The sequence below is a fragment of the Monopterus albus genome, unplaced genomic scaffold, assembly GCF_001952655.1.
Source record: "Monopterus albus unplaced genomic scaffold, M_albus_1.0 scaffold16.1, whole genome shotgun sequence".
NCBI classification, from domain to species: Eukaryota; Metazoa; Chordata; class Actinopteri; order Synbranchiformes; family Synbranchidae; genus Monopterus; species Monopterus albus.
This window is the reverse complement of record NW_018127896.1, coordinates 1,411,742-1,426,788: the sequence shown is the minus strand read 5'-3', so window position 1 is coordinate 1,426,788 and position 15,047 is coordinate 1,411,742. Positions and strand designations below refer to the sequence as shown.

Below are 15,047 nucleotides of genomic sequence, written 5' to 3'. Positions count from 1 at the left end.
GGAGGGCTGCAGTGATGGTTGACTTTCTTTGACTTTCTACAACTTTCTCCCATCTCCCGACTGCATCTCTGGAGCTCAGCCACAGTCATCTTTGGGTTCTTCTGTACCTCTCTCACCAAGGCTCTTCTCCCCTGGTAGCTCAGTTTGGCCGTACGGCCAGCTCTAGGAAGGGTTCTGGTCGTCCCAAACGTCTTCCATTTATGGATTATGGAGGCCACTGTGCTCTTGGGAACCTTAAGTGCAGCAGAAATTTTTTTGTAACCTTGGCCAGATCTGTGCCTTGCCACAATTCTGTCTCTGAGCTGTTCAGGCAGTTCCTTTGACCTCATGATTCTCATTTGCTCTGACATGCACTGTGAGCTGTAGGGTCTTATATAGACAGGTGTGTGGCTTTTCCTAATCACGTCCAATCAGTATAATCAAACACAGCTGGACTCAAATGAAGGTGTAGAACCATCTCTGGGATGATCAGAAGAAATGGACAGCACCTAAGTTAAATATATGAGTGTCACAGCAAAGGGTCTGAATACTTATGACCATGTGATATTTCAGTTTTTCTTTTTTAATAAATCTGCAAAAATGTCAAAACTTCTGTGTTTTTCTGTCAATATGGGGTGCTGTGTGTACATTAATGAGGAAAAAAATGAACTTAAATGATTTTAGCATATGGCTGCAATATAACAGAGTGAAAAATTTAAAGGGGTCTGAATACTTTCCGTACCCACTGTACATTATGTATTTTTGCAGAGTGAAACCAGCCTCTGCACATATTGCAGCTCCACAAGAGACTGAGGCTGTTTGAACACCATGCATGGTTGGATTCTGTGTTAAGAATAAATAAATAAATAAATAGGCTGCCATGTGTTCACATGACATGAGCTGTATGTGGAGGTTACATTCTACACAAATCTATAGACTAACACAAATGTCAAACCCAACTTTTCAAAAGATTTCTATGGAGATAAAATACTATCAAAAATGTTACAAATGCGTGTTTAACGTTTTGTCTGTAACAAGCGATTTCTGTGTGTGTGTCATGCTGTTCACAAATGCATGCTGCACAAACTGCACATAAAACACATTTTACAAATGCTTAAAATCGATTTTTCGTGTGCAGTTCTTTAAAAAGTACGTACACATTGTTACTTACGCATTTGTAACATTTTTGATAGTTTCCTGCAGGAAAATTTGACTTGTCCTATTTAGACAGCCATCCTGCTGGTGCTTGTGGTATTTGTTTTTGTTTTCCTCAGACACACAACCTGACTGGACAGGTACAGACATTAAACATTAAACCTTTTGTGCCTCCAATAGCATCCACCACTTTCATGAAGCTCTGTGATGCGTTTACTGACACTGTTCTTCACTTTTTCCACATGGATGATGCCTTTGCTTCTTGTGCGTCTTCACAGGCAGCCACATGGACCATGCAGATTTAGCAGCCTTAGTTGGAGGTAAGAATTTAACTTGACTTCTTCCAGACTACACCATGTGCTGTAATAATGCTAAAAGATAACAAACATACAGTTAAATCAAGTTTAATTAGTCTTTTTCAACTAGCTCTGACCTCTGCTGCGCAGTTTGTCCTTTCTTAAATGTTATTATACCAATCCCAATTTGTATATGAGGACCAATTTTCCGTTTTTCAGATTTTGCATTCATAAATATGAATCTGACCTGATCAGAATTAAACAGAAATTCCTTCTATTTTATGATATATTTTGTAATGTTTAGGGATTAAAAATGTAAAAGTCTTGAGGATACCACTGGATTAATAACAGACCTTATCTGTGTTTTATTATCATCAATATGTTGGAAAAGAAACTCCTGACTGACACATTAGTTGATGGAATTGAAATAAAACCCCATTTTCTGTTTTGCAGAAAACTGCTAAATTCAGTCTTTAAATGGGTTTTCTTGCTCTCACTCTCAATGGCTTCCCCCTCAGGGATTGTCAGTGCAGTGCTGCTGGTCCTCCTCTGCATCATAGCTGTGCTGATGTGGTGCATGACCAGACAGAAAGGTACATACGTCACCAATGAGATGGACGACGACGACAATGATGTCGACAACCATGACGATGAGTCTGTCGGTTCTAATGCGGCCCTGCAAATCAAGGAACCACTGAAGAGCAAAGATGAGGAATGAAGGAAAACAACAGCAACGAATGTAAATGTACAGTAGATGTGCAGTCGGGAGCTTTGTAGATTTGTTACAGTGAAACTGAAAATCTTCCAGGGTTGTTATTTTCCAAACATGACCCGCTTCTTAAAGCTGCACAGAGCAACTTTGCACACCGGCACAGAGGTGAATAAGACGTCTCAACTTAATGTGGACAAGCTAAGATTTCACAACACTTTACTTGTCTCACAGTGGCCTCCCAGAATCAGGCTCAGTGTAGTTTAAAATAACTACAAACACTTAGGAGTAACAGCCTTAAATTGAAGTTTTCTGGCATGTCCCTTTAAATATGCAGTCATAAATCTCTGTTTCTTTGCTGCACCTGCTGACGCAGACGCTGCTGGTGTTTAAACTTTCACTGTGACTCCTACACCAGATATATTAGATTTTTACAGCATATTAAACTTTCTGCCAAAGAGGCTGCAAGGCCAAGCTAACCAACCTACCAGAGTGGCATCTTAAATGTGTTGACATATTTTAATACCACACTGTTGAGAAGAAATCATGTCTGTAAACATCTGGATGAGAGAGTTTATGAGCAGAGCCTGAAATTCACTTAGAAAGTATAGAGTGAAAGTGCTTTTAGACGAAACAGAGAAAGAAACAGTAGCTGCAATAACTGTTTTCTATAGTTTAACAAGTGTGGAAGAAGAATACATCTTTGATTATACATTTAACGATTAAAATGCGTCGAGTAGTTTTACTTATATACACATACTTTTACTCTAAGAATAAAGTTTACGCTTTTGACATTTAGTCCTGGTTGCATTTTGTGCCTCAGTTTAATGGCTCCATCTAGTGGCTGAAAGTGAAAACTGCAGACTAGGTTAATACATTTTACTGGTTATACTGGCCTTTTAGAGGTACTTAAACTGGTGCAAAATTACTGGATGGTTTATAGTCTACAACTCAGAAATGCACAGAATCAGTAGAATAATTGCAAAGTTAATTTTATAGCCCACAGTAGTAGGTCTGTCAGTATATGAACACTTTACAATACACATCAGTGCCAGCCCCACCCTGTAAACTGTACAGTTATCAACAATGGTAACTGTTTGGAGTTACTGAAACATTACATTAAAGTCTAGTTTCCAAATATAATTATTTCCATCAAGATAAAAATAAAATAGCAGTAAGTCTCACATTCACAACTGTGAACATGAAAAACAATCTGTTTACAAAGTCCACCAGGGAGATAAGAATCATTTTAATGTTAGAAAACAGTTCAAATGAGCTTCGTACTGACAGACGTCCCCTTTTCGAAATCTGAGCCTCGCATCCTGAGAAACTCTCTACTCTCCTGCTGCAGATGCTGATGGCAGCACAACAATCACAGCAGCGGACTAATGGTGAGAAAAAGTAAATGCTGATGGCATTTTTAAGATAACACGCTGAAAGCAACTGGAGTCAGTGGAGCTGCAAAACTTGATGGCAATGGGATGTGGAACAAATCAGCAACAAGATGTCAACAAGCTGCAGAAGGTGAAAAAAGAAGCAGTGACAGGGTGGAAAGATGTTTGTTTGTCTTGCTCTAGTCCCACTGAGTAATCCCTTCTTGTAAACCATTTGCTGACAGGGATCAGCTCCATCAAATAAGTCCTGCTGCCGCAGCCAGACTTTAATCACAATGTGTGAGCGTGTGTGTTCCTCCACTGCTCTGCCCTCCACCCTGATGCCTGATTGTCCCTCTGGGCCTTCTCTCAGCCGGGGTGGATACAAGGGTCTTCCCAAGGTGTCTGGGTTTTGTTTTAGGTCTGAGTCACTGTGGACTTCTGGTAATTGCAGGGACATTATGATGAGATGAACTGAATCACAACTCAAACTAAAGCAAAGCAACTAATGAAGAAACAAAAACAAAAGAGCATTTGATAAAAGCACATATCAATTCATTGTAGATGTTCAAATGTTTTCAAAGACTTCAGGGACTTATCTTCAAAGTCGCTTTAAAACCGAAGTTTCAAATAGAATTTTTTGGTCTAAAATATGTTGAGATGAGAAGAATTTTTAGATATAAACTAAAGTATTTGAAGATGCTTTTCCGTATATTCATTCTGTTTTTTCTCACCCCCCATGTAAATGAAGTAGCTACATATGATAAAGGAAACGAGGAAATAAATGATCACTTTAATTCAGTAATTAGTTTAATTTTCTGCTCATTGAAGCCTAACAGTTGTAATACCACTACTGGCTGGCGGATGGGGCCAAACTCGGCTTTACAGCAAAGAGCAGCTGTTAGAAAACAAAACATTTCAGTACTCAGGTCAGTTTATGATCAGTAACAATTAACAGGGCAGAAATGAAGAGGAGGCAATGAGAGGAGAAAAGAGGAGGATGAGGAAGATGAAATGAAAACAAGATCAGGAAAAAAGAGAGAAAAGTGACTTTGATCACATATAGTATTATTTAATGTTTTTCATCACAGGAGTCTGTTCATGTTTCCTGATTAAATATTTAAACACACATTCTGAAAGAGTAAATATAATGTCTGTGTATTAATCGGCCAGTAAACGCCACAAATGAAAACTGTGACACTTGTTAATGAGCTGCCTTTAAACAAAACACACACCTGCACAACAGATCAGCCTTATAAGCATCTCATTGGCAGAAAATTAAGCACATTAAAGCAAATTAAGCATTTTGGAAGCTCTAAATATTAAAACAGTAACAGGTGTTAGCATTTTAGCAAGCTGCAGAATAAATCACTTTGTCTTGACAAATCCATCAGCACAGTCCTTTTAGAAGCAAAAAACAAAAAAATCTGATGTTGATTTTAAATGGCTAAACATCGTAAAATAGTGATGATTTGTTTTCAGTTTCCTCTATTTATAAAAACCTCAGGCTACATTTTTGAGATTTTAACCGAGAGCTTGCCTGACAATTATTACAGTGACGATTGTCTGGATTTTTATGGGTGCACTGGAAACAGGAATGACTATTACCTAATTTGGTTTTAATGAATGGATTTTCCCAAATTTAAATAGATATAAATTACAAATACAGGGTTCAAGTTTAGCTCACAGTATAACTAATTGCATCCAAGCCAGCTTTACACTTTCTGCTTTATCTTCTAAGGGAAATGTAGTTTTACATTGCTGATCTTTAGAAACCTACAGAAATAAGAAAAAAACTGCTTCTTTTCATTCCAGAATTTGCCTGAGACTCATTAAAAAGCCCATGGTGCTTTTTCTTGTTTCATTGACTAATCTACAATGTTACAACGGCGAATTCTCATCTTAAATGACCTAAAGATCAAAAAAGGAGGTATGCGTATGTTCTAGTATTTCTATGCAGAAGCAGCTCAGTTTATATACATCTCACAAACTCCCGCTTGCAAGACTTGTTTTTTGACAAAACAAAGTATTACATGATAGTTTAAGGATTTCCTTGAATGGGCATAAATCCAGACCATTGCCAGTTCATGAGCTTTGCTTGACATCCACCTATGCCCCCACCATATTGGCAGAATGTTACATTGTCTTGTTTGTTATGCATGTTTTCAATAAAGCTTATTTTTTTAAAAAGACATCTACCTGTGCCATTGTAAAAGTGGAATTTTTCCACTGCAGTTTGTGGATATATTTTCCCTCCTGCTTCTGCACTGTGACCAGAGGATGTGGAGAAAAGCACAGGGCCTGAGGTTACTGCATGTCCAGGAATCGTCCTGTACAGGGACTCCCTGTTTAACCTGACCTTGTCTAACCTACAAGGAGCCAGCCATTGAAGCCCCCCACAGCAGTGAGTGATCACTCATCGAGGCTGGATTCCCCACAGAGCACAGTACCTGTTTGTCTTGACTGCTTTAAGCCAGTATGTCTGCTGCATGTGATGTGTTGTTGGTTAAGGAACAGATTAACGATCCATGATGTTATTGTTGGTGCTTTGTTTAGAGTGTTACAAATGTCTTTTCATTGGTACATGTACCATTGTTTACCTATCTATGGAGGAGAAATTCATATTAATTAATGCGGTCACGGTTCGTTGTGCTGTCCACTTGCAACACAACACCGGCAGCAGGAGTTGTGGCCATTCGTGAACTGTCCTCTGGTTTTTAGGAAGAGGCTCACTGGTTTTATCACTCTGAAAAAATTACAGACTATTTGGAGTTATGAAGGGTGCAACGCTAATCTAGAGGTACCCAAGATTAAACATTAAATGGCTGGAAACAATCAAAATGAACATACAATGGGCACTTTAAGTTTTCTGCAGATAATCCAAGCAGGAACTGCAAATGTTTCAAAATAAAAGGGGCTCAGTGTCAGGTCCGCTTGTTGCAGCCTGGCTCTCTTCCCCCTTTCTCTCTCTTGACCTGCGGGATCTGCGCCTCAGCTGTGTTACATCCGGTAATTAGTGACTCGTTTGTCAGTGCACACAGCTGAGGCGCATTCTGGTGATTACTGCCCTTCCTCATTTAAACCTCTAGCAGACGCTCCGTCATCGCTGGACATGCCTGTATTCATGGTATGTGTCATACGTCTTTTTGATTTCCACGCTGACAGTTCCTGTGCTGTGGATCTCTTTTTGTACGTTGGTTACGTGTTTTTTTTTTGTATTATACGTCTCTTGATTTCCACGCTGACAGTTCCTGCACTGTGGTTTTCTTTTGTACGTTGTTTCCATGTGTTTAGGCATGCGTAATTTGATTTCAATGCTGACAGTTCCTATGCTGTTGATTTCTTTTTTGTTCGCTACTCTGCTTCCCTGACGGCATTTGCTAATCCTCCTGGTTGTTCTCTCTACTCACCTGTCCATCCTAGATCCTCTAACTCTCCTGGTTCCTGCCATTGTTCTGTCTACTCATCTGCTTATCCTGGTCTCCTCAGTCATCTCTGCCCTACCCTGGTTCAGTACTGTATAATGCCTCTGTTTCTTTGCCTACGCCCATTAAACCACCTTTTTTTTTCACTAGCACCTGGGTCTGCACATTGAGTCCTACCTCAGTTCTCCCTCACCCCCCTGGTGAGGGGGACTCAACCATAACACTCAGGTCGTAGCTCAGCATAACTCACTGACTGCATGGTGACTGTTACTGTTCTTGTCAAACAATACACCTGTTATATATAAGTGAAGACTGTATACATCTGTAATAACTTGATTTAGCACCACCAGCTACAGTAATAAAATACTGACAGCATGTGAAGGCTGAAACGAGATTAGGCAGAGTAGATTTAAATTCTTGGGATTTTCCAGGTTTCAGGATTTAGTCTTGCCTCCAATCAGCTGCTGATGTGCTGATGTTTGACCCACACTGGCTGAGAGAGTACAGCGTGCATCCTTGAACCAAGTAATCTGATGGTTTATTAACTTTTAGTTTATGAGTCTGCATGCATGACAACATTATTACTATTATTTTGAGTCAGCTGGAGCAGGTGAAGACATCAGTACAAGTTCATAACAGCGTCCGTTAAAGCTAAAACAGTTGAGGGACAAAGGGGCCCGGAACGCTGCCAAGGTGGGAAATTTCATCTGTGACTCACAAGCTCACAGTTTGTCGAATCAATTTGAGTGCTGAGCTATGAGTTAACAATGTTCTCAATAACAACAGCACTGCGGTGGCCAAGGAAAGAATGAGCTGAAATTGTTTGGAGGAATCAAAGGGTGAATGTGAATTTGTGAATTTCCCAGGAGAGCAGTCTCTGCCAGAGGAGGTTTGGCAGGGTCGAGTTTCCCACCCGGAGGTCCCACAAGATCATTACTGGAATGTGAAAATACAGCACGATAGTGTGTTTAACAAGTGATTTATTTAACCTGATACTGAGCGTGGTTGTGGGGTCTGCTCATTTCCTGCAGCCTCATCCTGTTTTCCATCGCTGCTGAACTTTTATCAAGCTTGCAGAAATGTTCAATTTCCCTCTTCTTCTAAAATAAATAAGACAAAGCCCCTCCAGGACACAAGAGAGCAGCAGATTAATGTTGTAAAATCCTCTTGTTTAAGTCACACTAGATTTAGTTAACCATGCATTTAAATGATGACCTCACCTGATTCACTTTGCATAGAGCTGCATTTGGTCCAAATCTGACACAAACACATGGACTCTTGTTTATATAACTGCCCAACAAAAGCAGCAGAAAGTGTTTGATAAGAATTTGTATAGTGTACTGTGGCCTGCTGTTGATGGCATGCTAGCCATGTGCCATGCTAGCTGTAGCAGAGTATGCTTTACAGTGTAAAGCATACAGTGGATTTCTTCTCTTGCCAGCTTTTGGCCTTGATAAAGTGTGAGACCAGGTCTGACTATTCAGCTAAGCGTCCAGACTTTGGATAAGACATTCTATCAAAACATGAGCTGGACATCCTTGTAAGAAGCCACATCATTTGCTCCTTGCTGGTATTGTTAAACAAGATGTGTCTGGAGCATTCTTGACTTTGAGTCTCGTCCTGGAAAAGAAAGTTTGGACAAGTAAAAACAAGCAAATTATTTGAGAGCAGAAAAACAGAGGCGATGACTTCCTAAATCCTCAGATTTTATTTTGAAAGGGTGACTGAGTTCATGGCAAGCCATGGTCACATTGCTCCTAAGTGTGTGTACTGTATGTGTGTGCACCCCCCAATCCAGCCAAAAGACACACACAAACACACACTGTGCCTGGGTGCGTCTGGCCTCTCTACTCATCTGGGGTTCACACACACACACACACACACACACACACACACACACACACACACACACACATGAACTGTAAATTGTATGTGCACATCTTTCTACATTGGTGTGGACACATTTTGGCTGGAAACCATAGTTGTGAGGACCCTTCTACGGCGTGAGGACATTGTGGTGCATCATCAGAACTTCACTGAGGGTTAAGACTTGGTTTTAGTACAGAATTAGGTTCAGGTCATGGTTACGCAGCAGCAACTTTGCGTGCGAATGAAGCTTTTTCAGTGTTTGTGGGAGGTTTTTTTCTGACGGGGCAGGTTGAGGGGAGTGTGTACTTCACTGACGGGCCCAGCTTCCTCCACGTCTTGGCTCAGATTGTGGATCCAGCACCTTGCCAAAGTTTTCAAACATTTTTTCCACAGAAAATAAAACCAAAATCAAAGAATGAGTCACGCTGCATTCAAGGTCAGCCAGGACAAACTGCCTGAATGAGCTGGTAGAAGAAAGTAACAGCTTGTTGTCATTAAGACTCCATGTTTGTAGTTCTTTGTAGAGTTGGGAAATTTTACAGGGATGTTTTGTCAACTTAATGCGAAGCAGTTTGGTTGTGTTTAATGTACTAGAAAAACATGTTTTCAATTTTTAAATGCTTTTTCCATATGCCTACAGTCCCCAAAAGGAATTCACTCTTAAAGATAACCCATTTAGCCAGTAAGCTTATTAGCATTCCCACTCCCAAATTATCTAGTTGTATTACCACTTCTCTGATCCACAAAGCACTCACAATTACACATGACCCAGACTCCCCACTTTACCAGCATTTTACCCCCCTTCCCTTGGCTGTCACTATAGACTTCCTATGTGTAGAAAGGCCTGTTTTAGTAAGAGCTTTGTCCCCACAGCCATCCGAGCTCTGAATAAGCAACATCTTCTAAAAACAAAAGTCTTTGTCTTTACTGTGAAAACTATGTAAACCATGTATAAGTCTGTACGTCCCACTTTGTTTATATTATGTATGAACCCAGTGTGGAAAGAATTTCCTCCTGGAGGACATTTAAACTATCTATCTGATTTAATTAAATCAGTTTCTGAAAAAGACAAATGCACAAAAGTGGTCCAACTTGAATTTTTTGTACTTTTGGTTGGGTTTAAAGAATGCTGTGCTTTGAAGGCTGAGGAGCACCTCTGGTTTTTTCATTTCATCCCTTACCAAAAATGCCAGTTTTATTTTCCAGAAGGTTTTATATTGCCCTGGAATGAGTCATCAAAACTTCAGGGTTTGGAAAAGATTGCTGCTGACGAAAACATTTCCCAGCATGCTTGGTTAGTCACATAGCAGGATGATGGATTGAAAGCTCTTGCAAATAAATACTTGCAAACAAACGTCCACTTCCCAGGTCAGCAATGAGGTTTTTATTCAACCCCTGTTTATCCAGGGGAGGTTTTCTGGGCACATTTGCTCTTTCTCAACAATGCCGTGATTCAGTTTCATAAAGCTGCACACATTATCATTTGGGAACTGCCCAGTGTGGCCACAGCTTTCTCCAACAGTTACCGGGAGCTGCCCAGTATACCGACACAGCCACTACACAGCTAATAGGAAGTTAAGTGTTTTGTTCAAGGGCACTGCTGTAGTATCTGCTGACGCTGGAGCCTGTAACTGCTCCACTTAGAGGCTCAGTTCACTCAATAAGACATAGCTAATACTTGCTGTTAGTGGTGTCTAGTCATTCATCCAGAATGTTTCCGTTTTATTTGAAGTGGTTTTGAGATATATTTTTCTAAAGCATTGCTTTTCCGTAGTGTGAGTTTGTGCCTCTTCTATAGAGCTATCACATGATCTAATCATCTGTTTCTGTCAAATGAACCTAGTACTGCACCAGTACTTATTACAGCAGTGCCAACTAGTGTGGACATTCTTAAATAATGCACCTTTGGTATGGTATCGTATGGTATTCTGTCACACTGCCACATGACAAGCAGGCCTCTCTGCTGCTGCAGACTCAGCGGTCCAGCACATGGTTCAGTGTTCCAGATAAAACCATGTTCCTCGGTCCTGCCCAGCAGTAAATCACATTATAAGCTTATAAGGTAGTTAAAACTAGCTCTACCTTTATCAGCTGCAACTTTATGATGTACACACTTTAATAAGTATAATGGAATAATATGATGTACATCAGTGTAAAATGTGCCATTTTGCATAATGAGCATTTTTACGTTTTGTACTTTAAGTATATTTTCTGTTAATACGTTTGTACTTTTACTGAAGTAACATTTTGAATTGTAACAGAATATGTTTACACTGTGGTACTGCTACTTTTACTTAAGTAAACAATCAGAGTACTTCCTCCACCACTGCTCTGCAAGCCAGATTGGCCGCAGTTTACACAACGACAATATTGTACAAAACAGCAGTCTTTGTTCAGTATGTGAAAAAGTCCTTAGATATTGTCATGTAAAAGTTTGGTTAAAGTTTCAAACTGGTTGAAAGCTTTAGTCATGGTTTAAATAGGACCAAACATTTCCAAAAATGTTATTGTTCCTCTCAGTAGAAACTTGTTTTCATAAGTTGGGAATTGAACCCAGGTCACCGAAACTGAAGGCACATGTGTCCAAGCAAACAAGGACATGTTACCACACAACATCACAATTGTATTAGAGAAGCTTCAGTACAGATGTTTTGATCTGCAGCTACTTGTGTTCTTAAAATATATGCTTTGGATGGTTTGTAGGTCAACTTTGTCAGTTATAATTGCTGTGCTAGGACAAGATTAAATATGCTAACATGTGCTGCAGTGTCAGAAGCAGCTGTTGTAATGGAAAACAGAGAATTTAACAACTCTGTCTTAGACAAATATCCTCCTTTCGCTGTCGCTGGTAAACATGGGTGTTGCATTTTTGAAACTTCTCATTTGTCTTGAACCTCAACATCAGTTTGGTTGACTTTACACATTGACACCAAAGCGCTTTAGAAGAGAAATGATTCGCATGCAGCCCACGCAGCCTGGGAGCAGCAACGTGCAGAGAGATCACAAATCACTGGAAAAATAAATAACGCCTCCTACTCCTACAATCTTCATCTGCTCCAGAGATGATAAAGCTTCATTTGTTAAAGTTCAGGAATCTGAAGTCGACTGAGGGTTCAAGCTGCTTGTCAGCACGTGATACTTTAATGCATCTGAGCCTCTTTGATTGTGCTGAACTGTGTGTATTTATGAGTGTATGTGCAGATGTGAACAAACCCTTTGCTGTACTGAGTTAAATAACTCAAAGAAAGGATGGAATCTAAAAGTAAAAAACTATTTTATCAAACTAAAGGGTTCCACAGGACAGGATGTGGTGTCTCTCAGCAATGCTGCCCCCCTCCCTGACTGTTTTTAGTCCAGCCTCTCTACTCTGCTGTTTACACTTCTTTACAAGTGAAGCTAATGTCCTTATGATGGTGTTAAAGTTAAGATGAGGGGAACGTATTTGGCCAGTATCCATAATGATATTGTGCCTTCAACCAAACAGCTAGACAGGAAAAACACTGATGCCTTCAACACTAGACTTTACGCATGCGGCTATAGAGACATTACACAATGATTTGAATATCTTATGACAGTGATTTGCATGCAGCACAGATCAAAGGCATATCCAAATTCACGTGCAGCATCCTGCCTGATAACTCTCTCCACAAACAAATTGCTAACAAGCCGGCTGCCACCACCACAGCTGCTTTAACAAGCGCTAATGTTCAGTTGTGTGAGTGCATGTGTGGTGTAAATAGGACCAGAAGTTTCCTGTTAGGTTAAAGTACAGGGTAAGAGGCTGAGGTCAGAGGTCCAGACCGTTTCACGAGAGGGAAATAACTGGTAGCACTACAGTTGACACAAAACTTATCTTTATCTTTATTTAGTCTGAAACTGTCTTCCTAGAACAAGTAAGGAGTAATGACATTTCACTTGTTTCTACTGCAAAGCATCAGATAACGGTTTAACTGGAGCGTTCTACAGCAAAAGACATTTGGAAAAAGATTATTTGTGGTGTTTGAAGTGTTAAATGATCAATGTAAAGAAAGGATTGTGTTCAGGTTGTAGTTGAACCAAGCACTAATTTGGAAAAGTGGTAAAGTAGATTAAAACCCTGCTTTGGCATGACTGTGATAGTAATCTAATGATAACACTGACCGGAACCATTTCTCTGCAATGAACATTTTTACTCCTGATACTTTAAGGACATTTTTCTGATTACATACTTTTACATTTTCATCGCGGGCCTTTTACTTAGTACCAGTTGTGTGCTTCCGGATCCTGCGCCCAGCCTGTGATTGTGTCCTCCACTTACCTGTTGCCTGCCTCCACTGAGGGCTCTGTCTCGTCAGCTGTCTTGGTCCTCCCTCCGCATCATCCCCAGTGGTCATCCAGCCGCCCAGTCAAACTGGCTCGGATGGAGCTGTTGAGCCTGCCTTCCCTCTTCCCTGTCCCTTAATAAACCAGTCCTATTTCCTGAATTCGTCTGGTGCTCACTGAGTCCCCATTATCCCGGCCTTCCAGTCCTAACAGTGTCAGGCTACAATAATATACAACTTTAAGCCTTTTAGACACCTGGTTATTGTATACCACTGGTATTTGTTTAAGGATTATGGCACCTTTTTCTATATAGCTGTCAACCTCTGCAGCCTGATCCTATAAACAATGACTAATGTGAAGGTCATGAAAACAAAATCCCCACCATCTCACAGTGACTCATCGGCTCACAGATATCTGACACGGGCTGCAAAAGGACAAATCAAAGGCCATAGTTCGAGTGTTGAAATGTGTTTTTCTCTGACTTTTGTCTGTTTTTTCCAGAACTTTTTCAGTTTTTCTAAATAAAACAAGATACTTTGTAGTTCAAGAATGTGGAATAAAGCACTTTTACTGCACTGGTATATGAAAAGACACAAAGAGATGTTTGATTATTTGGTTTTATACCACAAAAAGTTGGATTCTTACCATACCAAACTTGATTGGAGAAAATGAAGAATAATTATTAACATGCATCTTTTTCTGAGTCAGGAAACGTTTCACACTAAATCTGCCTTGCCTGCTTTCTCTTGTGCATGTGCACTGATTGAACATCTAGGCCGAGTGCCTGATTTTCAGACAGTAAGTGTTACTGCAGCCAGTTTGATTCTTCTCACTTTAAAGTATTTCCCATCACTGAGCCTTGGTTTACAGGCAGAGTACCAGTGGTAAGCACATGGTCAACATGAATGAGAGTGACACCTGAGAGGACAAAGTTAGGTGCCATTTTCAAGGGCAGTATGTTATCTGTTAGGTAAAGCCTTAGCTTTACTTAAAGGGTCAGGCCACCAACCAGATTCTCCTCTTCTACTGAATCAATGCCTCAGTGTTCAAGATCTGTGGCTAAAAGAAATAAGATTAGGGGACTGAAACCCTCTGAAATAGGTAAGCTCCTGAAAAGCTGTTTTAACTCCTGCTTTCCACAGTTTGATACAAAGCAGCCACACTCCCCCTGATGCCGCATTCCCCTCCGCTTGCATCCAAATTCACCAACATCTGCCACAAATTTACCAGGACACGCCTGGCCCGGATGTGACTATTAACCAGAGCTGCAGCCTGTCTCCTCTGGCTGCTGGACTTTCACCACTAACCAGAGCTGAAGGGTGAGCCACAGGTCCGAGCCCTTCCAGACTAGCCTGACATGGAAAACAACATGACTGCACCAGGCCTGTAATTTCCAGTGGCTGTGACCTTTAATCAGCTCTTAATCTACATCCTTTATCCCTGTGTTTGTCAGTAGCCCGATGCTAATTTGAGACCTTAGATGTCTGAGAGTTTCGACTCGATTGCTATCCCATGTTTGGTACCCTCTCATCATTTTGCAGACGTGTCAAAGCACCAAGAGCAACCAAATGTAAACACACGCGTACTGTACGTAGTTGCTGTGACTTCACACTGTGCTCAGGTGCTTCCTCACTGGAGTCCACCTGTGGCAAACTGAGCTGACTGGACAGTTTAGAAAGACACACGTATGTATATAAGGTCCCACAGTTCACACTGCATGTCAGGACACAAACCAAGCACCTCGTTATGGCACAGACTGGGGTGCGGCATAGATAAGGACAGCAAATAAAACAATGTCTAAAGCTCTGAGTGTTCCCAGTGGAAAAAGTCTGAAACCAGCAGGACTCTTCCTCAAGTCAGTATCTGACCAAACTGAGTAACTGGGCAGAAGGGCCTCGTTCAGGGAGGAGACCAGGAACCCAGCAGTCCCTCTGACAGA

At 40.7% G+C, this 15,047-nt stretch overlaps 1 protein-coding gene across 1 annotated transcript in view; it reads left to right on the top strand.

The window, feature by feature from the left end:
- Nucleotides 1-2,929, top strand: part of gypc (glycophorin C (Gerbich blood group)) — a 6,868-nt gene extending 3,939 nt beyond the window's left edge. Inside the window, exons 3-4 of the mRNA XM_020592263.1 lie at nucleotides 1,413-1,454; nucleotides 1,949-2,929. Of these exons, the coding sequence (XP_020447919.1) occupies nucleotides 1,413-1,454; nucleotides 1,949-2,148 (242 nt within the window). The 3' untranslated portion in view covers nucleotides 2,149-2,929. The remainder of the gene's footprint in view (nucleotides 1-1,412; nucleotides 1,455-1,948) is intronic.
- The last annotated feature ends 12,118 nt before the right edge of the window (nucleotides 2,930-15,047 follow it).